This window comes from Bombus impatiens, unplaced genomic scaffold, assembly GCF_000188095.3.
Source record: "Bombus impatiens unplaced genomic scaffold, BIMP_2.2 scf_1275, whole genome shotgun sequence".
NCBI lineage: Eukaryota > Metazoa > Arthropoda > Insecta > Hymenoptera > Apidae > Bombus > Bombus impatiens.
The window spans coordinates 1,195,780-1,222,075 of record NT_177694.1 but is presented as its reverse complement, the minus strand read 5'-3'; the positions used below and the strand labels follow the sequence as shown (position 1 = coordinate 1,222,075).

Here is a 26,296-nt window from a genome sequence, read left to right as displayed (position 1 = left end):
TGAATCGACGACTTAACCCGTAGCCAGGAATCCCCGGATAAAGGTGGGACGCGTACGCACACACCAGGGAATCCCGATAGACAGGTATGAAAGTTTCCTCCGCCGCCTCTGCTTACTCTCTCCCGTGCAATACTTACTGTTCTTCATTCACTCGTCCGACTCAGTGCGTTGCGATTCGCCGCAACTCTTACAAGTGCCATTTACGTCGTCCTCCGTAGTGTTTGAAGTTTGGTAGTCTGTTCACCTGTGAAAACTGTTTACTAATTATCCAGGATATTATACATATGTATAATAAACATTAGTAAGTCTATATTACAATTGATTATTTACAATAATATACTATGTAGATGATCCATTTATCCTTTTGATCAATGTGTTCACTCCATGAGGTTCATTCTGTGGTTCCTTCCATCATGAATGGATTCAGATGGACTTTGTTCTATAAAATAGTTTGTTGTTTTTTGATAAAGTTTAAAGATGTTCTATGATTTCTTATTCATGATCATTTTTTATCGATCGTTTTGTTTAAAAGCTTTGCGTATGAGTTTCATTTAGAATTGATTTTTGACAGTGTAGTTTGTATTCCAACGTTTGTTGTCTTCTCATGTTTATCCATATGGTAATGTTTTCATTGAATGTCTTTTTGTGACAGAGATAACAAAATTTTACTGTATAGCACGAGTACGTTCAATTATTAATTCAGTGTTCGATGAAAAAATGATAAACAAAGATTGAAGTTTAATGTAATTAGTGCTACATTACGTATTAGAAAAAATTATCGTAAAATGGTTATGGTGAAACAGTGGCTGCTCGCTGTCAGAAATATTTTTCATGACCAAGTTAACTAATATTCGCTGCCTAATTTCGCCTTAGAGAATTCGCTACATTACTACCTGTCGTTGAGATTATAGCATCATATTTCAACTTTATCTTTAGGATCTGTCAGGATCTAGTGTATAGAATTTCAAAACCTTGTTAAAAAGCAACATTGTTCCTTTTCCATTCAAGTAACAAAGTATGTTTTATTATCACGCCTTTATTCTTGATGTCAACATTTCAATAATCTCCAGGCAGTCCAGTTTAACAATGTAGCAAGTGCGAGAAAGCACATCATTGATCATCATTCGATCATTTATAGTTACTGAAAATTGTCTGTCTGATCGGTTATCTTAATTACGTACCGCGAAGCATCTTGTAATAGCTGCCCCGCTGATGAAACAGTTCAACAAAGCTCAATAACAGGCCAGTACGATTTTCATTGAAACGGATGGTAGAAGTGTGACAAACCTTGAATAGTTCAAATAGAAACGTGTTCAATTATGTTCAATATCGTTAAATTGCACAAAAAGATCGTATTTGCATTCCTTTATGACAATTTTCATTTAAGGCTGTAATCTATTTTGGCTCGATTAATTGACCAAGGTCAGCAAGCAATACTTCCACTTCATAATACACGTATAGGTAATTCAAAATAATTGTTTAAAATTATTAATTTTTTAAGTTACTCAAATCTGATCGTATTATTACTACATTCACGCATTAAGTACTTTTATAGACAGTATAAATTAATTATACTACATGATGATAAATTGTATAAATTAATCATAAAATATACACAGTACATATTATGAGTATAGTTATATATATACTCATTAGATAGAATCTAATTATTCGATAAATTAAAAAAATTCTGCCGCTTTTACAAAAAGGCAATTGTGCAGCGAAATAAGCGAAGTGAGGATTCCGATACCTATATCATTTATAATGAGATAAGTGCTATATTTATCCTTGTTTATCCTCCTTTGTAATTAGCATAATTACAGATACCTATCACCTATCGCTCCTCACATTTATACGTGAATGATTAGTAGGCTATTCACATTCAAGTAAATTATTAGATTATTCAAATAATGATGATAACACAAAAACATGAATTCATTGAACACTACAATTTAATTAAAATGACTCATGAAAAGTAATGAACGACTCAAGACGAAAAATGTCGTTCGAAAAACATTTTTAAACAGTCAGCAAAGCGTTCCAAATGGAACAACCTCGAAACGACGATGCGCTACAGCTACGGAAAGGGATCGCTATATGTATGTACAAACTATGGGGAAAAACGTTGGAACTCGTTACCGTTCCTGTTTTTGGACCATTATGCCAGCCAAAACTGGTTTCGCTGATACGCGTACAGCTGGTGGACATTGACTGACTAGTCAGTCGACTACCCTAGTGTCCTTCAATAATCGAAACGTATTGTCTCAAAGATCTGTAAATATAATTAATTTTATACTTGCCGTATACTGTGTCTTGCCGTATACTATATGATAGAGCTAAAAAGCTACTTTTTATACCGATTTAAAATTTTAATGGAAAACTCATGTATATATATCATTTAGATGTTGACGCAATCGCAATATTTTTTAGCGAATGGCTTCTGTTTATCGATCAGATAGTCCGAAAAAATCAGATCGAGAGTTAATCGAGAGTAGTTTCGTTCTTCTCTCCTTAATTTTACCTGCAAACGAATGTAAATTAGTTTTGAAAGAAGCTAAATTGTTGTTAGATTAATAATAATTGAATGCGTAAATTAGTTGGTTCCATAAATACAATAACAAAAACTTTAATTACTACAATAAGTGTTTGATTATGATAATTACATCTTGAACCAAGATCTATAAATAGTAGAAATTAACAACTGAAAAACACACGTGCACAGATAAAGTAAACGTCGAGGAAAAAATATGTCATCTACTGAAGTGTGCAAATATCGACAACGTATAAGTACCAATTTATCTATGGGAAACATCCACAAATTTCCAATTCCTTGTTTTTAAATTCTTTTAATCAATCGATCTGCTATCTTGATAAATATAATATTATCAAATTTCCTGTTTTTCATATCTACTAGTTACATTTAAGCAGTCATAAAAGATATAGAAGGTAAAGGAAATAACCGAAGAAAGGTTCGTTGTACAATAAGTTCTTAAAAAGATTTATATAAGCTTCTGAAATTATGGCAATTTCTACGCAACATAAAATTTGTAAGAAAGGTTTTACTGAGTTGATAATAAGGTAGAGATAACATTAAAACGCCGCTGGGCGCAATTTTATTATCCCAGAGAAATAAAGTAGTGAACGTGAAACTTCAATAAGGATTGCTGGAATCGCGAGAGGAAAAAAGGTTGCAATCTATCGTTCACAATGATTTCAGAGGTTGTGTAGTTTACCTTGGATAAACGCAAAAGTCATTTCTTCCCTCTTTGTTTTGCCAAAGGAGCATAGCGAGTGTACTTACTTTCACTGTACTCGCGGTACTAAGTAGTACCATCTGTACCCGGCACTCGTTTCCTCCGCTCCCACATTTAACGACCATTCAAATCGATTGCTTCTAGTCGAAGGGATCCTGAAAAATTTCAATTTCGAAGGTAAACGGTCTCATATAAATGCAAGTGACTTTCACAGGATACTAACGTTGTGTAAAAAACGTAAAAACAATTACTACCACAAAGCGTGTTTCAATATCATTGCTGAAGAAATGTTCATGGAATGTTTACGATCATCTGCAAACTAAGCAAAGATTTCACACATTTACACATATATTCGAACCTCTCATGATTCATACTTACTGTCACGACATATGTATCTTTTTTGAAGACAGATGAGTTTCCAGCTAACTCTGCGATAGCACACTCCTTTTTTAGAGTATTAAATGACACGCCAGAATCATTTAGATCCAATGTGACTTTCATATGTTTAAACCAGATAAAAAGTTCTAAAAGGATTCGAAATATTTTAGAAAGAATAGTTGTCACTGTCCTATATGAAAAATTGTATTTAACGATGTAGAGTGATTAATACATATATAACAATTAGTAAACTTTCCCTTTTTATATATAATTTGTAATTTTACGTCAGCAATTATTACAAATACTGCTTCGATGATTTTTACAAATTTTGCTGTAATCTATACAACAGAATCTATTATTTCGGAAGCTATTGTTAATATACAAAATTGGAAACAATATGTCACTGAAGCGTTGATACTGAGACCATGAAAATCATATACGTATTTACACCCGAATCAAGAATCGTTAAATCTTTATCTGAGATATTATCAGAGATATCGAATAAGATGTGGAGCAGATCCCCTAAATCGAGCGACAACATAATCTTTATCGATTCGTATGTATATCACATCTAACACATGTATATTCGTATGTATAACACATCTAATTCAAACTTGCGTCAAAACCGATATTTGTGAATTTTACTTTTTACTTGAAAGATCGCTATCGTTATTTCTGCGAAAAAGCCCCTACTATATACAATCTCTCGTACAAGAAGGCAGGAGGTATTAGGAATCGTCAGTTCCGATTAGGAAACTTAGTACCATTATACGTACATCTTATCTCGACTACTCGCGATTCGAATGATCAAGATAAAAAGCTGGATAGACATTGACGTTACATTCTATTTATACATATATGCGGCCCGTTGAAAGAAATAATTAGTAGTATGTCCACTCCTACGGCTATACGAAACACCTGAAGTGCTTTCAGTTGAGTAATAGCTAACTGAGCGAACAGGTGTCGCGACGCATTAAAGTCACCACGTTCAAGTATTCGCGAATTTTCAATTGGTAAGTTGACAAGAACGATTTTTAAAAAACTACCATAGCACGAAATCAGAAATATTTGTTAATAACGTTAACTGTTTTTCATAATTCTATTATTACGTTAATGTAAACTGAGTATTAAGTACTCTATAATGATTCAAAATTCTCTTATATGAAAGAAGACTTCGTGATAACGACAATTGCAATGCAAAATACATACAATACTTTATCTTAGCATGGAAGTGTAACTAAAGATTTGTTGATCTTAGTTAATCACAGTGATAATTCAATTACTGTCAGTACGAGTCAAGTTTTTCATTGCATCTACATACACTGTATATTATTCTGACATCTAGTTGCGGAAAACAACGAGCCGCGATAAAATAAAACTACAAAATGTTCATATTTTTCGTGTAAAAGATATCTCTTTATAAAAGAGAAGCGACCATCATTTTCTCAATTTTGGAAAAATGTGTCGATATTTAAAATATGCTTTTCTGTTATATATTATTGGATAAAATGCCTTATCTACAATTGAAGTAGACTTAAAGTATTTTACGCTTGATATGGCTACCTTAATTACGAAATATTCACGTCAGTATCGATTGTTAACAGCAATTTCAAGTGAGACGTAATCATAACCTGATTCCGATCTTTGAAATTCAATATCTATGGCTATAATTTATTTAGCCATCTAGCCCCCCATTTCTTGATTCCAGTAACAATAGCCTTTTTTTTCTTTTTAACTGAAATAAAAATTTATGTTGCTTTGTATACAAATCTTTATAGCACGTTTTCACGTTTTTAAAATATAAGTTCACATTGTATGAGATATGGATTATCTACAATTGTAAAAAGAACATAATAATACCAATATGACATTAATTTCCTTCGAGGTAAAATATTTATGGAGTTCCAGGTTCAAGGATAATCGATAAACAAAGTTTCTATTAAATTTATACCGTTTTCAATTTATATATAGTCGATGCTATAATAACGATCGATAATACAAGATCTTGAACGATCGTATCATATAAGATGCAATATATACGAAAAGACTATTTTAAACATAGCAAAATGTATTTATAATAATAGTTTTAGTTATTTTAATGATGTGTAAATAAATGAAGTGTGCATTAACACCGAAACGAATCCAATTACGTACATACTTGTTATTTTCAAAGATGTTAAAAAATTGAAATTTAAAATATTCGATTTACAGAAACAAAATATTTGTTGTTTAAAAAGTTCCTTAATTTTTGTCAATCTTTTTTACATTTGTATTGCTACTATTTTTCTAGGTTGATTGGTAACTAAAAATTAAAAGTGTTAGTTCTCTACAGGTAACCAAATATAAATATGCAAACTACACTCATGTTCTTTATTTGTAGAACATCTCGACTGTCAATAAGGCAAAATATGTCTCCGTTAGAAGACAACACACTTATACAAAGGCTAACGAATACCGTTCATTTGCTTCACAAAGATAATGAAGATGATCACGAAGATAAAAACATGTCGAATATATTGGTCGCGAAAGGAGTCACGATGGTCATATTATGCACAGTAAGCATCGCCATGGGCATTCTACCAATGCGAGTGGCGAGGCGGTTGAAATGGAACACTTCCGGTGTTGAAAATCCTAGGTATCGATACAATCAATAATAAATGATATAATCGTAATTCTTTATTTGTTAACTTCACTCAATGAATGATATCCTTTAACTCGTATGGCCCCCCCCCCTCCCACTACCAAACAATTATTTCGTTTTAAAATGTGAATCCTTCTTGATCAAACTAATAATTTACTCAAATGTGCATCATGCTGTATACATTAAAAGTAAACATCTTAAATACCAAGATTTGCACATTATATTATCACTATGGTGATTACGATATATATACACAGTTTTGTGTGTTGTAATACTTACCAAAAATAACCTCTATAACGTAATTTCACATACGAATGTAAAACTCTGAAACTGAGTCGATAGATTTGTGACGTGTTAAAAATCGATTATGTTGTAATAGGTCAATGAAATTGGTAAGCTTGCTTCTGGGATTCGGCGGTGGCGTTCTTTTCTGCACGACGTTTCTTCACTTGCTGCCGGAAGTGAAAGAGGGGTTAGAGCATCTTGCAGCAGACGGAAAACTTCCGGAACTCAATTTCTCTTTGGCTGAGACGCTTACTTGCACTGGGTAAATAAAATAAGATTAATGTATGTCCCTGTAAAAATTTAAATTAGAGGATAATGTTTAAAGAATATTTAATAGTATATTATACACTTTTGTAGCTTTTTCATCATGTATTTGGTCGAAGAATCAGTACACACACATTTACGAAAGAAACAAGCACATAGAAAAGAAAATTCGAATAAGGATGTTACCAAGAGTACCAACGAGTTGGTTGAAAATGGACAAACATTGGCAAATTGCGTCAGTGGGCACTCACACTAGTAAGCAAGATACTGTTTATCTATCAGGTGTCGTGAATCTTATGTAAATTAAACGAATGATGATGAATACATACATTCGTTGTTGTAGCAACGGGCACGGTCATTCGCATCACCTACCTGTCATAATGGATGAAAAAGACGACTTCGTCATAAGTTCACTACGAGGATTATTAATAGTTCTGGGTTTATCCGTGCATGAATTATTTGAAGGACTCGCTATCGGTCTAGAAAGTTCAGCCTCCTACGTTTGGTATGTTTGGTTTCTATTAAACGATAAAACAAAATTTAACTACAAAACGGAACAAGATCGTGATATTAAGATTTCCAATGTTATCTGGAATTTCAGAAAAAAATTTTTAAACAATATTTGAAAAAATCCTAAATTAATAATAGATCAATAATCGCGAGCTTTTTTTCAACTGATAATCGTCAAATCGATTCATACGTAATAATATTTAATATTTGCTAAGATTGTTAAAAATGTAAATTTCGTTTCTAGGTATATGTTTGCGGGAGTGGCGGCTCACAAATTCGTGATAGCATTCTGCATTGGTTTGGAGTTAATTGCTTCCAACACCAGGCAGTACCTTTCGGTGATCTATGTTTGTACATTCGCGATTGTTTCTCCTTTAGGGATTGCTATAGGAATGTTTTTAGTTGGTGAAGAAAGTGCAACTGCCAATGGCATACTTCCAGTCCTACTCCAGGTATAAATGATATACAGTTTTATAGTTTTCTATAGCGTATTATAATAAAAAATTATGTAATTGAAAAATTATGTTTGTTTAATGCGTATAGGGTTTGGCGTCTGGTACTTTATTGTATGTAGTATTTTTCGAAATACTCCAGGAGCATAGAACTGGCCTCCAGCAATACATATCGATTCTATTTGGGTTCGCTGTGATGTTTGGATTACAGATATTAAGTAAGTATAAAATTTATTTTGAAGTAAAACTTGCGAGTATCTTAAACATATCCTTATGTGTAAATAAAAGTAAATAATCGAAGATTAGATATAAAGTAAAATAATTGTCCTTCTACTAAAGTTGTCGCGTAAACATCTACTACAAGTAAGAAGCGTTTAAGCTTTAAATGACAGATAAGTTCAGTGTACTTAAAAATGACTAATCTTTCAATTACGGCTTCGTTCAACGATCGAAGCCGTCTCTGTAAACATCGTTAATTTACGATTACAATGGACTTATAATACATTAAAATAAATTAATCGATTCTACCACAACGAGACGTGGACGACCATGATAGATTATAGGATAACAGAAGCGAATGCGTGAAAATTATCACACTCTTATTTGACTCTTATCGATTACCAGTGTGGTCAGTAGTCGGTTATCGACTGCTACAGCACACAATTTGATCTTAATAGAGCAAAAAGCTGACGCGTCGAGGTCAATGTACGAGATGTTATTGAAAGAAAGAAAATGAGAAGAAAGACTAACTTTTCAAATTGTGTTTAAATCATCAATTCAATTAATAATGGAACTGGTTATAATAGCAATTATTATTATCGATATAGGAACAAATTTTTTGCTTTATGTTTAAATCGTACTTAATCCAATGCTAAGTACGATCGAGCTTCTACTTCTAATCGAATTATTATTTAATTAATTTAGAGATTATAAAAACATTAACTATATAACAAAATAATGCGTTGCATGATTGATTACTTAAACTTTATTTGATAAAATTTTCATTTCATCAAACATTACCAAAATATAACGAATATTATGTGAAAAACAACCTACACGTATGATAATAATGTTTTGAATCTACGTCACGTAGCAAAACAAGAGCTGTTTCTGCATCAATGATTTAATTCTGTATTGCCATTATGGAAACGCCTTTCACCATGAAACTGCTTCACCCATTTACGCACAAGCATACTTAATTCGTAGTCGACATAGACGTTTATGTGGTAAACCTGATCAAACTAGAACTGATTTAAGTTTGTAGTACAAAGCTGCTCTCAAAGATCTCAGGGTGAATAATTTAATAGAAGAGTGTACAATAATTACTTTTACTTCACAACTATTGAATTCCAGGCTTAGAAATTTGTAATTTACAACACAATTCCCTACTTTTGAAATTCGTGCAAAATTCTACAAAAAAAATTGCAACAGAATTCTCAAATCTTATTCCACTTATAGTAACATTTCTACACTATAAAAAAGATCTTATTAACGAATTTCCAACATCCTCGAAGTAACAACACATTTATCCAACTACTCATTCTGCTCACCAAAATTATTAAGCATACCCAACCTCGCAACCGATCGATCCATCGATCAATGAAAACAACAATCGCCCAGCCGCTACCTACATGCACTTCAAGCACGCGATGCTTGCCAATCATTCATTCTGCCCGACGAGTCGCGCTCGCTATCAGGTCACCAAACAGTCGCGTCGGGTTCATGCATCTGCGAGGAACATTTACATACATGCTAGCTGTGGCACGCAACCATCCAGAGTGGTGACAGCACCGTGTACACATAGGGAAAGGAGAGAAACGAACACTAGCCTGGTAGGGAAGCGATGTGTCTAATGGAAGGGGAAGAGAGCAGGAAACGGTGCGCTACGTAAGACGCGAGGGGATTGTGAGTCGAGTGGCCAACGAGCCCCGGAGTATCCGATTCACCGTCGTACCGCGTGGAACGGGCATCGTTCCTTCTGGCGCTCGTTTATACTGTTCCCTTGAATCCTCTTCGCGATTCCCAGAAACAGTGATCTCCTCGCGATATTACCGGCTAGAGTGCACGGCTGTAGAATGCATCCGGGGGGGGAGTATCGGCAACTAGATGGTCATTTCGCAACCAGACGCTGACTCGTTCACGCTTTCCGAAGGAAAAGTAAAGTATTGCGACACGAAGTAACGAGTGTAGTTTCAGGTAGCAGTTTGAATTTAGGATATCTTACTTTCCACAGAACTTTTTTATCGAGTTAATACTCGAATAGATAGAGTTCCTCTTAGTAAAAGAACATATAAATTGCTTCATTATAGATCATAGATCATATATAAGTATAGCGTAGATCATAATAACCATTATTTTGGAATAGTATTGTAGTATATAAGTGAATAGTAAAGTTGTAAAGGTTGATAGGTAGAATTGTAGATAAAGAACTCGTGTTTGTCCTTGTTAAGGAATATAGAATCTGAAATGACAGAACGGTATAGTGAGGTATGGAAGACCCTTTAACTTTCATATTGTGTTAATACTTTAGTGAAGGTAACTCGATGGTCTTGCCATTTAAACGTGGTTCACCAGTGGCTCGTGCGTGTGTTAAGTGAAAAAGTGATCGCATCGTTGGTGGATTGACTGTCTGGACAAAGAAGAGAGAAGTGTGAACCGCTTAGTAGATAAAACTTGAAGAGGAGGACAAAAAATGAAATGTTAATTAAAGATGATGTAGGAAAGAAAGACGTGATGAATTAGTATTAAAAAACAAAAATATAAAAAAGAAATCCGAAGGCTGTTCGTTGAAGTCAGCTGTTTACTTTGGAAGACAAAACAAATTGAAACTTACTTAGATTCAAACTTACCTTTTGTAATAAAATAATAGAAAGAAATAGAGATGGAGGAACCAACAACGGCTACCGTTTTACTGATAGCAAAAATAGGAGCAATGATTGGTCTTGGCTTTGGCTCTTTACTTCTGGGAATGTTACCACTGATTGTCGGACGTTACAGAATGAATCATCGTCAAAAACGAGATCGCAGAATTTTCAGTAATTCCAGTACCTGTACCTCCACATCAATTTCAAACGCCTCTTCCTCCAGTGTAATTTCTGCATCTGCAACGAATTCACAAGTACGTTCCGAATCTATTAAAGTTGTGAAAATATTATATTATTTGATCCTTAACTGATAAGATTATCTATGTAGTTAAAAATTAATATACTTTGTCTTCATATTTTGTCGAAATATTTGGGAGCCTTAAATATCGCATAAAGTAAATAAACTTATGATAGTTTGCAGTATCCTCTTCATATTGTATTATAATGTACATTATGAAGTCATAACACGTAGCTTCCAGCTATTTTGCTATTACCATATCTCATTACCTTATCAGTCGAAGATTAAGTAATTCCTATCTAACAGTCATTTGTTACGATAGTGATTTGATTGAAAAAATTCCTAACTTCGTAAAAAATTTGTCCTCGCAAGTTAATAGTAATATTGAACAATGTATAGAACCTAGCAACGACAATTCTAATTAACCAAGTGCCTTCTCAATGATTAAAAAAAGAAAGAATAACAAAGTCGTTAAAAAACATGAAACGACCGGTAAATTAGAGAGCGTAACATGTAATCTCCAGGGCCTGCAAACATCGTTGCTGCTTTGCTTTGGCGGGGGCGTTCTACTATTCACCACATTCTTGCATCTAGCCCCGGAGGTCCGCGTGAGCGTAGAAAGACATCAAAGGAACGGTCAACTGCCTACTCTAGGCACGCTAAATCTGTCGGAGCTGCTATTCTGCGCCGGATTCTTTCTCGTCTACTTCGTTGAAGAGGCGGTGCACGCAGCGCTGACGGGAAAACCCGAGTCATCGGAGGCGCTACTCTATAGAACGGTGTCCGTACGTAGATGCAACAATCAAACAGGTGCGTCAACAACTACGAATAGTGGTTCCACCACCACGGTTTCCACTACGGCTAGGTCCACCTGGAAAGATGGTAACGACGAGTTAGAAGACGGCGAGAACGAATTAAACAAACGATCTAGACAACACGGCTTGGATGATTTTCGCGATGCCAAACAAGATAAGATGTTACCTGCCATATTTGTCCTATCTGCCCCTACGGGATTATCTTCCACGCAGCGCAGTCCTCAGGATGGCACGAGATATCCTTCTAATACAGATTATCCAAGAATGAAACATCATGAACATAACCATTCCGTTATGACAAAAAATACATCGATACAAGGATTACTAACCGTACTAGCTTTGTCTTTTCATGCAATTTTCGAGGGTCTAGCAGTAGGTCTAGAACCCTCTATTGGGTCCGTCGTATACCTGGCCGCTGCTATAGCTACGCATAAGTTGGTAATTTCATTCTGCGTCGGTATGGAACTTTACGTTGCTGGTGCCTCAAGTAGAACTACTCTTGGATACCTAACGATATTCTCAATGGTAACACCAATTGGCATCGCCGTTGGATTGGCTCTTGGTCATTTTAAGAATGACAGCGAAAATTTAGGACCTACCCCGACAATACTGCAAGGAATGGCCGCCGGAACGTTACTATACGTGGTTTTCTTCGAGGTGTTAGCACGCGAGAGGGCTAACGAGAAAAGTGGCCTCTTACAGTTGACTGCCATAATTATTGGATTCATGCTGATGTTGGGTCTACAAATCGCGAGTGAGTGTTTCCCGGATAATAATCCGAGGCCAAAGCATGTCGCGCACTGATTTTCATTCATGAAAATCAATTTTCGCAAGTATCTTCCTTTTTCTAATTTCTAATCTGTGACGAAGCTGTAATTGATTGTGTCAAGAATCTGATTTTCTCTATTATCTCCATCTCTTTGTTGTTAGTTTTATCTATTTTCCAAAAGAGTTGGTCTTCAATGGATTAGAAAGGGCAGTATTTTTAGGAATGTGAAAACAAGATATTCTAATTACTTTTCTTATTAAGAAAGAATTTCTAGTGAAACATTGTCTTAAAAACATATTATTAATTTTAATTAAGTGGACTAACTTTTTAACATTTATTAAATGTTATTATAATAATGCTACTAACTTAGATAATGGACTTACAAGTCCTGTTCTATATGTATATAGAAAAAAGTTCGAGCCTATTATCAAATTAATTGCTTATAATACCAGCCTTCATCAATCGGCGTTTTGGCAACCTTTCATCTTCTTTTCTTGAACCTATCAACGTCGGTGCAAACCTACTGCCGGTACGTCCTTGATGCAATCACCACCCACGTGTTCTCGTAACGCATGGATACCACATCCACCTATCGATTGAGCAAAAAGTCAAGCGGCAACGTTCAAAAAGTCACGGTCACGAAAACCGTAAGAAATCGAATAATATATCGTATGCCGGATGTCGCCGATTTTATTTCTCCATCTAACTTTAACTTTTTATCGAAAAGAACAAGATTAATCATCAATTCTTATATTACATTCGAAAGATTTTATTTATTGCCTGATAAATTTTTATGAGCGGAGATATATACACGGTGGCTTATGAAAGTATTAGAACTCTTATCATAAAATACTTCCATGTCTATATTGCGTGTATGTGCTATGCAAAACATTTTCACAAATATAATTATGATGGTCAGGATTCTCCATTGCTAATGAAACTTCAAAATGTTTTGAATAATATCTACACATAATATATCTATAAAAAATGCCTACTAGTATTTAAATACTTTCGTAAACCACTTTGCGTTGTGAATGTGAATTGAGATTATCAATCATTCTTTTGTCATTAAATATCATTCGTGCCAAAATTTACGCATAATGTTGAATGTATGTCCCCTTTAGAAAGGTTATACCAAGAAGACCGATTACGCGAATCACAGACAGACTAATTTAGTTTAGTTTAGTTTGGTTTGGTTTACATAGTTTAGTTTACTCACTCGCTATTCCTTTTATTTTTTCATTGTCCGAAGACATTCCAACACACTCTTTCAGTTGCAGTTAGGTTAATAACTTTGATAACGGTGGTGGGCAAACGCAATGAACTCCTGCTTCACGGCAACGTTGGTCGTCGCGATGATTTCTCGCGACACGCAGTCACAGACAAAACTCGGATGTACCTATTAACCTATTAATTCACAAAAAGTACGTGATATCATTACCAGCTCGAATAATAAGCACACGCATCTGTACACGTGCGTGCACGACATGTCTTGCAAGTATCTAGAAAGACCGAATTGAAAGATAGACCAATCTGCAGAATTATATTATTATTGTTTTATAATGATTCTTATTTATCCCTTTACAGAGATAATAGCAAAGATTATCGAACAATTAAGAATAAATTATTACTAGAATACGGATATTAGGTAAATTCATATATTTGAAAAAAAGTTAAGGCTTTTTATTTGACCGCCTGCTGAATGAATATTAGGATTATATTTCACAGTGCGTAATGAAAATTTTCACCCATTAACCACAAATGTTTGCTAGATATAGACCTCCAACGGTACATGTATGGGACACGTTTGCTGCCCATCTTAATAACAGTATGTGAGTTACCTAAGAGGTCTAGACTGAAGACCTACAAGGAATTCATAATAACAATTATTTTTTGCGGAAGTATCACTAATTATATAATTTGATCTTATGATATACCATGGCGATTGCCTACAAGTCTAGTGAAACGATACAGGTTACATTCGTCAATTTAAAAAGAGATTCAGTAAGCATAAAACGATCTATTGAGCTTGTTTACATTAACAACCGCTAATCTCATTAAGTTTAACCTTTTCATTTGTTGTTGTAACCTATATTATCGCTTCTGTCCTCTTAATCATTATTATTTGTACTAATGGAATGATTTTAGATAGAGTAAATGCCGCAGAATCATATGCAAAATTTTTAGTAATCGATATTTGTTTAAACTTAAAAATTATAATTACTTTATTATTCCTATGTGTTTTATTAGTGAAAGTAGAATTGTTACGATTAACCATGGTTTCAAAAAATTAAATAAAATTACTTACGAAGAATAATGAAAAAAAACCGGCTACGTATAAGCTTTCTCCACCCATGGCAATGACCCAAGACGATATACAATCCGACCGACTTTCGACCGCTTTCTCGACTATTTATCTATGGGATCTATAATTGCCATTTATGGTATACAATTAGAACGGGAAGCTTTCTTCACATAACTAGAATAGTTAAGTTATTATATATCTGTACATCGAGCAGTTCAAATATTTATAGATGTCCGATACATTGTATATAAGGAGGTGTTATCTTTATAACTTTATATAGATTAATTTCAAATCACAGATTAGATCTTATCTACATATTAAGTATAAACGAATAAGCTTTACTTCAGATTAACCGATCAATAAGATCAACCGATCGCTCAGATACGAAAACGCATTTCTAAAACCTATCTATTAAAAGTAAATAAAGTCCCTGAAAGGATAAGCTTTTGATAGTAGTTATTTAAAAAAAATTGTTTCGTTTATTTTACAGCTGCGCATTCTCACTCTCATTCCCACTCGCATTCGCACGATGGACACGTAGACGTACATAGCCACGAGGTTAATCATCAGGAGAATGATCACGATCATAAACTGGATTCCCACGAACACATCTATTCAAATGAAATGAATGAACGAATACTTACCGACAAGATCTATAGAGTAACGGAAAGCATCGCGGAGACTGTCAGCAACGTCCTATCCTCTACGATGAAAACACCAACCGATGTTTCCTTCAGAAGTAGTAGTAACGAAACGACGTTACACTCGAATCGAAGTTAAAACTCGTTTGCGTGACAGGCATCCTTTGACTGATTGTGAGTTACTAGTAGTTCTTTCATGGGATAAATATCTCCTGATTGATACTTACTTTCGAGGATATGTCAACCGAATTCATCGATTATTTCGGAACGACGCATATAAGTAAGAGTAAAAGGGGCCTCGATGAAAGAAGGACAGTATTATGAAACTTTGGTTTCAATCTGGAAGAGGAGAACAATACTCCTGGTTTACAGTTTATACCTATTATGCAGATGTCACCAATTGTGCAAGTACAAATAGTAAACGGTGATATTTGTGAAGTACGATAGAAATCTATCTAAAACAACAAGAAACTATTACTATTGTCATTCAATGACCAAATGTGATACGATTCACGAGTATGTATAGCTGTGCAATCGCGTTACTTACTCCTTTTTCTTTTTTCTTTTTTTTATTGTAATATAAACTGTATGGAATATCCGATATCTTTTACATCATAATTAGATTAAGGAAGGGAGAGTATTTCTTAACTGTTTATACCAATATTTAAAAACTTGCTCATATAATATGCGTATTACATAATATCGCAATGAAATGAGATATATTTTGCTACCGTCAAATATCAATTCTTCCGAAAGTGATAACTTTAATCGTGTTTTTATGATTTTTAATATTTACAACTTTTGTATGTATTAATACTTGTCTTTTTTCTACGCGATTATTGACATTGCATGTCATTAAGAATGATAGTACGTCATCATTAATACGAGGAAGATTTCAACATCAAAACATAAGAAACTGTATTCTATAAATATTTGCAATATCACGTTTCTTATTCATTTTTTCATTTGTATACATATCAGTGTGATATGACAGGTACACTGCTAGGATTTGTAAACATATTTCAGTAACATGCATAAATATCATTTTCTCAAATCAAAGAATCAATTTTTAAACATAAATTATATTTTTCACGACATGTACACAAAGCAATAAATTGAAAAAATACACACAAAATAAAGTATCACATCTTTTAAATAACTAATTGTACCTGTCAGAGTTTTCCATGGCTTTGTCATCTCCATAATATTTTACATTCAATATAAAATAAATAATACAAAATTTCTTATAGCATAATTAAATTTGCGACTATATGATAAGATATGAACCACTCGAATTTCATGTGTATTTTTAATACTTTACGTTGATTTTTATTTATTATCATTACTCACATAATATAGCATGAATGCTAGTATATGAACATGATTTGTACATACAGTTATCCTTCGACAAGTAAGATATACACACATTGTCATACAAATATATTTTGTATATTGCAAAATTTACTAATAAAATAAAAAAAGCTTTGATAATAAACTAAAAGATTTTCCTTTCTCTTATAAATAAATATGTTGACAAATTGTGCCAATTCAAATTTATAACAGAATTTATTGTATAAATAATACAACTTCCTGTTATAGTGCACGCATGTATATTTTTGCAAATCATACACACTTTGTTCTGGTTTGAAACTAATTCTCAATAACATGTTTTTTATTTGTTATACTTACGCTGATTCCAAATACTACATAAGTTATTACAATATAAAATCTTCTGAATTTTTTCTAGTACAACATTTATTAAAACTGCTGCAAAAATGTGCACATTTCTACCACTACTGCTAATCAATTACTTGAATAAAGATGGTATATGTTTTGGAAAATGTGTTCGTGTTAACAAAATTTTTCTTCCATTTTTTCCTATTCTTTTTTTTTAACATATAAATTATAATTTCATACATACAAAAAATGTGAGGTATATTTTTAATAATGATATTTAAATTTTTATTTTATATATCCTCTGTGTAATTGTTAGAACTTGCAAATAATTAACAAATACAAAATAAAAGCAATTCATGATTATTTTCAACATAATTTGACTTGTTATTTCCTGACATTTATAGGACAAAGATCATAGAAAATATAAAAATTTATAAACTTTCAAGAATTCCTTGCTTAGTGTGTAAATTTCTTTCTTTGTTATCAATTCAATATAATCTGCTATTTTACGTTATATTATTGCAAATTTTTTGTTTGGATGCATTTGATATATATTGATCATATGTCAATCACAAAACTTATTTCAATCTACTTTTTTGGTATCTGACTATCAACAAAGTTTAGATAACTGGAACCAACTTTGATGAATGCAAGCCCCGAACTAATACCAATTACTGTACATAGAGTTGGATTAGGTGGTACAATGGATCGAAGTACAGCCCATACTAACACTGATCCAAAGCTCAGTAATACAGCACCAGCAGTACTGTAAGAATTATAAATGAATTCATTAATATCTTGTGTATATTTAACAAAAGTTGAAATATAATACAATGAAAATATCTCACCTATACAAAACTTTTACACTTGTAGAAGCACTTTTCATATGATCACGACTATATATGTAAGAGCCAGTGCCAAGAAGAGCACTTCCCAATAAGAAGTTTGTAATATCTTTTTTTGGAAAGACCCTAAAAATATACAAAAAGGGAAAACGATGAGTAATTCAAAATAAAACAATAAATAATTATGCTCATAATTAAGCGATAAATATTTATACGTTTATGTAAAATTTAGAGCTGCAGAAATGATAAAAAGCATATAATATACAAAAATGTATAAAATATTCATAATATTCACGATATAAAATATGTATAATATATCCATAAAAAAATAAAAAATATGAAATTGCATAAACCACTCATGATCGAATACAAAAAATAATACATCAATTAATTTGTTGATTGAATAGCATTGTAAATATAGATCATGACATATATATTTAACGATGACCCTTATTCGACAGAAAAAAATAAATGTTACAGTTAAAAGATTTGAGTAATTTGAAAAAATGCATCGGTCAGTATTTTGTCTCTAAAGATTACGTAACATTCCAAGAATTATGAAACCCTACAATTCGATGCGAATGCAATAGAGGTTAACATTTGAATGCAGAATGGGTTCGTTATCTATCTTACCTGATGACAAGACTCGGATTCATCACGTTGATAGATAATGCGGTGTACGAAGCAACGCCGAAAGCGGGAGCGTAAAATTTGACAAGACTACATTTCGTGATCGGTTTTAAACCGAGTTTCTGCAAAATTGTACCGGCACTCGTACTTCCTGCAGCGGCCATTGTTCGTTCGTCTTCGCACAACTGTTGTCAATGAACTACTGGCCAAATAATCGTGTTCATAAATGTAACCTTACGAGAAGAGTGTTTACACGAAGTTCAACCAAATGAATGATACTAAGTAGACCGAATTTAGTGGAACAAAGATAGAAAAACGGATCCCGATAATGTGTTCGTAAATACATATTAGTGCCGTGAATCTATCCTGTAACCGTAATGTGTTCTAAAATTAAATTGATGTATTGTAAATAAAATTGACTCCCAATTATAAATATTTTTTTATTTAATTTTGAACGTAATATTTCAGTTTTAAATACATACCAGTTCACTATTCATATCTCTTATTATAATATATGGTCTATTATCCAAAATCACATTTCAGGTGAATTACTTTACAGATAGTTGTAAATTTCATTTATTTTATTAAATTAGGATAATGAACACGAGTGGCACGTAAGTTTATCTACAGTTATTTTATGTAATTTCCTGTTATGGATAAGAGAATAATATAATATAGTCCCCTTTTTGTAAGTACATGTGAAATCACTGGCTACTATAGAGTAGTGAATTTTACCATGTACTGATCAATTCTTTCTTTCACGGTGTTATTATATTTCTATAAATAAAATAAATATACAATTTGCGTATATACAACTGATAAACAATGATAAACAAAAACGTGTTCCAATGATTTACTAGTTTCCTTGCCTAACTCCAGGGGATAGAGTTATTCTCCAAGAACCCTTTGTAACTAGCTAGAACCTAATTAATAATTCTAATAACAGACATTGTTATAATAAGTAAGATTTAATATAGAATTCGTTTAAGGTTCTATAAAAGTTAATTTAGGCATTCACAGCTTCACCTAGCCTTGCATGTGGTAGAGGTTTAAATGGAGTAGTGTTACGAATTTCTTTCTCTACACAATTGGCATAAATATCGGCAGTAAGTTCGTTCAATGGAATTTCACTGTCCGCCTTCGCAGCTTTTACAGCGTTGTCAACGGCCTTTTTGATATCGTTTTCTATCGCCTAAATAAAGGAAATCAATTTTGAACAATTCTACATTTTCAATATATAAATTCATTGAGACCAAGCATACCTTTATTTCCTCTGGAGTAGCGAGATTAGCATTCAATACTCGTTCCTTAAAGCCAGTTATAGGATCTCTAGTCTGTCTCACTTCTTGGATTTCTTCCCTCGTACGATAACTTGTTCCAGGATCGGACATACTGTGTCCGCTGTATCTATAAGTTACAGTTTCTAAAACAAGGGGACCTTTGCCAGATGTACAATAGTCAATGGCAAATTTGGTAGCTTCTTTAACTGCTAATACATCCATACCATCCACCTAATAAAATATTTAATCGATATAATTTGCAAAATAATTACGACATCACAAACAATTATTTTTATTTGGAAACAAACCCAAATTCCAGGAATGTAATCTCCCCTTGTGTAGTAATCAGTACTAGCAGAAGCACGATCGACGCTAGTACCCATACCATACCCATTGTTTTCACAAACAAAAATACAAGGAACATCCCACAATTTAGCCATGTTGTACACTTCGAACACTTGTCCTTGGTTAGCTGCACCATCGCCATACAATGTAACGCATACTCCTCCATTATTCATGTACTTATTAGCAAAGGCAATTCCTACTCCCAAAGGTACCTACAAATTTGTTTTATGAAAATGGCATATTTGTGATTAATTTAATAATTTTAATAACTGATGCTCACCTGGGCACCGACGATACCATTTCCACCATAAAAGTTTTTGGAATACATATGCATAGAACCACCTTTACCTTTTGCATTTCCTCCTTTTCTACCAGTTAGTTCAGCTAAAACGCCAAATGGGTCAATTCCCATTAAGTAGGTCCATCCATGAGCTCTATAAGCTGTGATCACACAATCTTGTGGTCGGAGTGCTGATTTTATACCAACTGCACAAGCTTCCTACCAGAAGAATATAGAGATTTTATTAATGAAATTTTTCACTGAATGAATTCCAAAGACTAAAACATGATTCTTACTTGACCAGAATATAGATGGCAGAAACCTCTGACTATTTTTTCCTTATAGAGATTTCCAGCAGCTGTTTCCATACGGCGGATCGTATGTAATTGCTTATAGAGCTCTATTGCTTCATCTTTGGTAATAGTGATGTGATTGGATGGTCCGCTATCTAATTTGTGTAATCGAAAAGGTTTTGTTTCAAATGAAGCTTCTGTGGCATAATTGTTTTTTTTGCTGAAGAAGTACGATATCACCTACAAATACATAGTAAAAAACATATTGCTTGTACTTTATTTTGTAAAGTAACATATGTACATCTAATATCACAATTCATTGTAATTTGCAAGAATGTACAAAAAATAGTAGCACAAAAAGAGATGTAACATAAAGTTAGTTTTCTTGTTACACTTGTGAACTTAAAAAAAAGTGTTCACAAAATCACAGTAAAAAATCACATAAAATTAAAAAAACGCACCATTTCGTTACAATTCTAAACTTACTTACATTCTGATTGATCGCGTATTTGAAAAAAATTGAAAAAAATACATGGAAGGAAAGCAGAAAAACTGAATACCAGACGGTGTGAGGAAAAAAAATTATGATTTATCGGCGATAATAAACACATGAATAAATCTATACGAATAATTACCTCGTTCCAGCTGCCGAACTGGCAAGACACCAGGAGGAGATATAAAAAAAGAAAAGAATGAATCTCCAATTGCAAGACTCCCGAGCAATAATTGTACGATTAGAAATTATAACAAGACCCTGGCATGGAACGTGTTGGCAAGTATCTAGTTTAGAGGTCATTTATCGTTCGGTTGCATACTCACATTTCTCTTCGACGTTTGAGCACCTATATTTCTTATACAGTTTGGTATCATTTTTAAAATGATTTGCTAACTAATCGTTCAGTTGAGTTCGAATAATTCAACAAAAGGTCGGAGTTATTATAAAATGTAGATTCAACAAGAGCGAATCATTCGTATGGCGCGGATAGTATCGTAAGACCTAGCTCGTAAACGTCACAGGTTAATTCGTATCGTATCCCCTCTACAATCGTCATTAAAAAATGTTGGACGATATGACGTAATGAAATATCTACATGAAACTTTATTAAGGAATAATACACGTGTATAGGGAATATGTGCAAAAATGAAAAACATTATTGTAATGATAAAAAGATCTAATTAAAACTAAAAGATGCATTATGTAGTATTATTGAATGATCAATTATATGATGTTGATATGTTGTTAAAGCTGAGCTATGATAATAGTGAACATACTAAATAATTTATTCTAAAAATAATGCCTTGATATAGAAATTTATTCTTGTAGATATGAGGTTGACAAGATTGTCCGTAGGAAATACCAGCGCATAGACAATCAGAGAAATATAAAGTCTATGGAGAGAAATGACTTTTCAAGGTAACCTTCACAGTTAAGAATAGTTACAAAATCAGCTGATTCTTACGACATTTACTCCTCGGAGGCATATGTATGTTAAATAGTAATTCTACATTTGTGTTTTTCATTCTACGAAATAGAAATTGAAATATAGTACATAAATTTATTGATATACATTAACAATTTCATCATGTTAAAGAAAATGCGTCCTATTGAATATATAATATATAAATATAAATTCCTTAGATTTAAAATTACACGTGCTTATTATAGAGTGTGAACCCTTATCAGTAGCATACTACTGCCACTCCGTGGCCAAATGTTGAAGTAGGAAGCCCGCTGAAAAAAATTCAAATTAATCATAGACTTAAATTGACGAGAAAATATGAAACATGAAAAATTTGTAATGCAGTAAACCAATAAAAATTGACTATGCATCTTTTTACGTTAAAAATGTTGGAAGATGCTTTATATAATCAATATAAATAGATATATTGTTATAAAATAATATATCCTACTTGTATATTTGTTACAGAAATTTGTTTACACAATATTAATTGACAAAATGTTTACAAAATATTTAAGATGATAGAAAACTATCTTATTCACAAACTTACCTTCAAAACATCAATTAAAAGATTCAGAAAATTTTTGTGCAGCTTTTTATCATTAGTTAGTATGTTATTTTATGTAGGATTTTGTACTACTTTTGTAACGTTCACGATACATGGTGGCGTGAATTGTACATAACGTATAGTATTCTTTACATTCATGTACGTCGAAGATATGGTAACGACAATACCAAAAATTATGATTAAATAACCAAACCAGTTGCACCATTTTCTATGATTGTAACAAATCACTAATTTGGAAACCAATTCTTTAGGAGCTGTGATTCTTCTGTAAACGCTGTAAGGTTGACTAGCGTTTACGAATGCTGGTGCACCATCATGAATTACTTTTGTCATCAAAAATTCCTCATTGGTTTTTCCAGAAGGTATAGCATCATTGTCATAATCCATAATTTCATCCGAGTCATCTTCCAACCCATCATAATAAACATATGAATATCGATGATATTCAGTGTTAGGTACACTCAGAACGCCATAATAAGTCGACCTTGAATGAATTCTTGAGTCAGTTGACATGCCTTCGCTGTTTTGTCGTCTCTCAGTTGCAGAGTACACTTCAGGAGTTAAAGGTCGCATGGACTTTGCTTTCAAGGCAATTGCTTTTGAATATACCAAAGGTGGTAACACAAAGACTAATGGACCAGTCAAGGATCCCCCAATCAGTGCCATCACAATATCAAATCTAGGCACAGATTCTCCTACAGCTACTCCAAGAAAGACAATAGCTGATCTTATGGCACATCTTTTCCATCCAAAATCTGTGATAAAAGTACATATCTTGTAAAACCAGTTCTTGACACCTTGAGAAATTGTTATTATTGAATATTAGAATTTCTTACTTCTTTTAATATTACATTGTTCTTCTACATCTTGGAACAGAGCTGAATGACCAAGAGCACTAGAAAGACATAGCTGAAGAGCTGCAAAAAGAACAGCAGCACTCACTGTGAAGTTTCCTGGAATTACTTGCAGAACATTGGCTGTTGTACTACCTCCATACTTCCAAACAGTTAAAATTGTAGTAACAATAAATAATGAACTGCTGACTGTAACGAATAATCAATGTAGTCATCATAATATATAGAATAATAGTTCAATTATATTAATGATTTACCTAAGAAGGAAATTACAACTGCCTTATTGATGTCTTGAGGACGATGCATATCCACTTGTACAGTCATCAATGTTGGATGTACATCAAATTGAAAGGCTAACATTCCATAACTGAAAAATTATTTAATAATAAACGTTAAATATGCGAAATGAAATAGCTAATAAGTAAACTTGCCCAGAAATAAACTTCTCCCAGCTAGGAGATGTGGGTACTGGGATAATATCAAGCTCTCGGTCATCGGTAACTATACTCCACCATATTAATAGCGCTGTCAATACAACCATTGTGCAGGAGAATGTAGCCAATATTCTGCAAGTGTTTATAATATTTAAACAAACTGTATTTCCGTTTCATGAAGTATAATTTACATAAAATTGTAATGAGAATTACTTCATATCACGGGGACTGCCAAGCCACATAATTGGACATAAAAGAACGCCCACAATTAGGAGCCAATAGCAGAAAGATAGATCAAATCGTTGTCCCGAAATTTTTAGTCCGAAAATTTGCAAATTCTGCGAAGCTGAAATTTACGAATGTTAAACATAGATCAACTTTTTACTTAGAATTTTGATCAACTTACCAACCAATAAGTTAGGTATACTACAACCAAAAACTGTAAAGTCCAAGATTATAGTAACCAAGGTTCTCGCACGAGGACCCAAGGTCAATTCGGTTACGGCCGCAAGAGGATTTCTGTAAAAATTAATTCAAGTAAAGGTTACTATCGTCAATGAACATAAAATTAAAATAAAAAAATTAAATCTTACCGATTTTTTCTTAAAATTTGCGGATCTAGAGTGCTTATGATAATCCATGTTTTACCAAGCAGAACAGCCGTATAGATTTGCAAAACCAATACGACAAAGACCAAAGGAATCCCATACAATCCTAAAAAGACTTAACGTGCTCGTCTTGTTCTTTCATCAATAGTACTTCATAATTTTATCGAAAAACATCTTTATGTTCTCATGTAAGAATTATGTAAACATGCGATCACGATAATATAAAATAATATAAAACAAGAATTGCTGGCAGATCATAATAGGTCAAATAATGAAAAAAGGATTAACAAGTTAACCAACTTTATTTTTATTTAAAATAACCAACTTTCTCACACGACATCTCGCGTTAAAAAATTTCTCTTATAATGATCGTCATCGAATAGTGAATATAATAAATCAATTATATAAATCGCTCCATTTTAAATAAAACATTCTACGAAACAAATGTGCAAGTTATATCATACATACAATCCAATTATATTTGTATATCAATATTATATGTATATATATTTTACAGAATAGTTGTATTTGATCTGGATAATGTATACTTACGTTATATATAATAAAACAGAAAAATTACTTAATGCTAAAAAGATAATTTAACTGAAAAAATGGAAAGAAGCTATTCACACAAACAACGCCACTTGAAAAAGAGAAAGAAAAGGATCACATTCTCTTTACTGAACATTTACAATCCTTGTCGCGGTGTTCTCCTAGTTAGATTGTGAAATGCGGAAAAGAAAAAAAAATAAGAGGAACAGGAAAAAGTATAAAGATTTTAGAGACAGAGAAACTTACCGCATTGCACAATCGAGCGCGGTAATGCGATAATCGGAAAAACGCCAAAAATGTCGATAACACATAATGTGGCAAACAGAAGCGACAAATCCGAATTAGCATCTTTGAAAAGTAGCGGCTGTTTCTCGCGATTCATGATGAGGAATGACTCACACTGTCCGATATCGATGCATATATACCGCGAACTGGTTTTCCGTTTCGCGGTGACGAGTACCGTACTAGGACGTAACATGATAGTCTATTAAGCACAAATGGGTTACCTACACACGACTATAGAAACGAAGGAAGACCCACAACGCGTTAACGTTTCTTCCTTCGAAGCTATGTACAGCCATGCGATGCCAAAGTATAATATGAACTGTCGGGATCTGCGTCTTAGATATGAAATTCAATTATAGGTATATAACACGTTCGACATGTATATATGCTATATAATAGAAAAAATATCTCTCGAACAATGTCGATAAATTTTACATACTTTTGATGGAAAAGATATAGTAAAATCATGAATTGAAGCATTAAGTAGTCACAGCTCGAATCACGAATGTCCCGGACAGATGTAAGCATTCTCATCATCCCTAAAATACAAACATTTTGAATTTTGGATCACAAACGTTATTTACGAATTGACATTACAATTTTTACTTATAGCCTTTCATTAAAATTACACAATTTAATCTTAAGTCACTTTCTATTTTATAATATAGTTATTATACTGGTAAAAATTAAAGATTTGCAGCGACAAAGAACATGCTAGGTCTAATTGACATCTTACTTACGCTTCTTGCAAGCCTCAACTTCGTTTAGG

At 33.1% G+C, this 26,296-nt stretch overlaps 4 protein-coding genes and 2 long non-coding RNA genes across 18 annotated transcripts; 1 reads left to right on the top strand and 5 right to left on the bottom strand.

Annotated features, from left to right (window-relative positions):
* The first annotated feature begins 67 nt into the window (after positions 1 to 67).
* LOC100742879 (zinc transporter ZIP3-like) lies at positions 68 to 16,649 on the top strand. Of its 9 annotated transcripts, none has more exons than XM_033323827.1 (8): positions 68 to 84; positions 6,013 to 6,267; positions 6,653 to 6,820; positions 6,916 to 7,077; positions 7,166 to 7,327; positions 7,577 to 7,784; positions 7,876 to 8,002; positions 15,266 to 16,649. In XM_033323827.1, the coding sequence occupies exons 2-8, from the start codon at positions 6,041 to 6,043 to the stop codon at positions 15,553 to 15,555; spliced, it is 1,344 nt and encodes a 447-aa protein (XP_033179718.1). In that variant the 5' UTR covers positions 68 to 84; positions 6,013 to 6,040; the 3' UTR covers positions 15,556 to 16,649. The 9 variants fall into 9 exon arrangements, with proteins under 9 accessions (XP_033179718.1, XP_033179719.1, XP_033179720.1 ...); XM_033323828.1 differs by lacking the exons at positions 68 to 84; positions 15,266 to 16,649 and adding exons at positions 148 to 301; positions 11,411 to 11,736; XM_033323829.1 differs by lacking the exons at positions 68 to 84; positions 15,266 to 16,649 and adding exons at positions 148 to 301; positions 10,315 to 10,456.
* Positions 1,455 to 6,643, bottom strand: LOC112213807. 3 transcript variants are annotated; one of them, XR_004462726.1, is made up of 6 exons: positions 6,553 to 6,643; positions 3,633 to 3,778; positions 3,478 to 3,573; positions 3,302 to 3,409; positions 2,358 to 2,521; positions 1,455 to 2,272 (listed from the first exon to the last, which is right to left on the bottom strand). It is a non-coding gene; the product is annotated as an uncharacterized LOC112213807 (long non-coding RNA). The 3 variants fall into 3 exon arrangements; XR_004462727.1 differs by having other exon boundaries at positions 1,455 to 2,521; positions 3,234 to 3,409; XR_002947723.2 differs by having other exon boundaries at positions 1,455 to 2,521.
* On the bottom strand, positions 12,811 to 15,268 carry LOC117152371. Its single transcript, XR_004462729.1, has 2 exons — positions 14,779 to 15,268; positions 12,811 to 13,877 (listed from the first exon to the last, which is right to left on the bottom strand). It is a non-coding gene; the product is annotated as an uncharacterized LOC117152371 (long non-coding RNA).
* A 395-nt stretch (positions 16,650 to 17,044) lies between the features above and the next one.
* On the bottom strand, positions 17,045 to 18,896 carry LOC100743119. The gene is made up of 3 exons (XM_003493667.4): positions 18,572 to 18,896; positions 17,942 to 18,064; positions 17,045 to 17,859 (listed from the first exon to the last, which is right to left on the bottom strand). The coding sequence occupies exons 1-3, from the start codon at positions 18,730 to 18,732 to the stop codon at positions 17,682 to 17,684; spliced, it is 462 nt and encodes a 153-aa protein (XP_003493715.1). The 5' UTR covers positions 18,733 to 18,896; the 3' UTR covers positions 17,045 to 17,681.
* A 232-nt stretch (positions 18,897 to 19,128) lies between these two features.
* LOC100742687 (probable pyruvate dehydrogenase E1 component subunit alpha, mitochondrial) lies at positions 19,129 to 21,809 on the bottom strand. Of its 2 annotated transcripts, XM_003493664.4 has the most exons (7): positions 21,586 to 21,794; positions 21,402 to 21,419; positions 20,770 to 21,006; positions 20,474 to 20,692; positions 20,157 to 20,405; positions 19,831 to 20,079; positions 19,129 to 19,760 (listed from the first exon to the last, which is right to left on the bottom strand). In XM_003493664.4, the coding sequence occupies exons 1-7, from the start codon at positions 21,634 to 21,636 to the stop codon at positions 19,575 to 19,577; spliced, it is 1,209 nt and encodes a 402-aa protein (XP_003493712.1). In that variant the 5' UTR covers positions 21,637 to 21,794; the 3' UTR covers positions 19,129 to 19,574. The 2 variants fall into 2 exon arrangements, with proteins under 2 accessions (XP_003493712.1, XP_003493711.1); XM_003493663.4 differs by lacking the exon at positions 21,402 to 21,419 and having other exon boundaries at positions 21,586 to 21,809.
* Positions 21,582 to 25,753, bottom strand: LOC105681552 (amino acid transporter AVT1B). 2 transcript variants are annotated; one of them, XM_033323824.1, is made up of 10 exons: positions 25,489 to 25,753; positions 24,676 to 24,796; positions 24,489 to 24,601; positions 24,296 to 24,428; positions 24,080 to 24,214; positions 23,906 to 24,015; positions 23,784 to 23,837; positions 23,631 to 23,711; positions 22,777 to 23,549; positions 21,582 to 22,498 (listed from the first exon to the last, which is right to left on the bottom strand). In XM_033323824.1, the coding sequence occupies exons 1-9, from the start codon at positions 25,718 to 25,720 to the stop codon at positions 22,846 to 22,848; spliced, it is 1,683 nt and encodes a 560-aa protein (XP_033179715.1). In that variant the 5' UTR covers positions 25,721 to 25,753; the 3' UTR covers positions 21,582 to 22,498; positions 22,777 to 22,845. The 2 variants fall into 2 exon arrangements, with proteins under 2 accessions (XP_033179715.1, XP_012247385.1); XM_012391962.3 differs by having other exon boundaries at positions 23,631 to 23,837.
* Positions 25,754 to 26,296: the final 543 nt, after the last annotated feature.

Bases quoted from the DNA above. Each gene is read 5' to 3' on its own strand.
- LOC100742879 (XM_012391965.3), top strand. From the start codon at position 10,666: ATGGAGGAACCAACAACGGCTACCGTTTTACTGATAGCAAAAATAGGA. The intron at 10,903-11,410 runs GTACGTTCCGAA...TGTAATCTCCAG, and splicing joins CATCTGCAACGAATTCACAA to GGCCTGCAAACATCGTTGCT. The intron at 12,456-15,265 runs GTGAGTGTTTCC...TTTATTTTACAG, and splicing joins GTTGGGTCTACAAATCGCGA to CTGCGCATTCTCACTCTCAT.
- LOC100743119 (XM_003493667.4), bottom strand. From the start codon at position 18,732: ATGGCCGCTGCAGGAAGTACGAGTGCCGGTACAATTTTGCAGAAACTC. The intron at 18,065-18,571 runs GTAAGATAGATA...GTATATTTTTAG, and splicing joins AATCCGAGTCTTGTCATCAG to GGTCTTTCCAAAAAAAGATA. The intron at 17,860-17,941 runs GTGAGATATTTT...TAATTCTTACAG, and splicing joins AGTGTAAAAGTTTTGTATAG to TACTGCTGGTGCTGTATTAC.
- LOC105681552 (XM_012391962.3), bottom strand. From the start codon at position 25,720: ATGTTACGTCCTAGTACGGTACTCGTCACCGCGAAACGGAAAACCAGT. The intron at 24,016-24,079 runs GCAAGTTTACTT...ATAATTTTTCAG, and splicing joins TGGGAGAAGTTTATTTCTGG to TTATGGAATGTTAGCCTTTC. The intron at 23,838-23,905 runs GTAAATCATTAA...TATTCGTTACAG, and splicing joins AGTTGTAATTTCCTTCTTAG to TCAGCAGTTCATTATTTATT.
- LOC100742687 (XM_003493664.4), bottom strand. From the start codon at position 21,636: ATGATACCAAACTGTATAAGAAATATAGGTGCTCAAACGTCGAAGAGA. The intron at 20,406-20,473 runs GTGAGCATCAGT...ACAAATTTGTAG, and splicing joins ATGGTATCGTCGGTGCCCAG to GTACCTTTGGGAGTAGGAAT. The intron at 20,080-20,156 runs GTTTGTTTCCAA...ATATTTTATTAG, and splicing joins ATTACATTCCTGGAATTTGG to GTGGATGGTATGGATGTATT.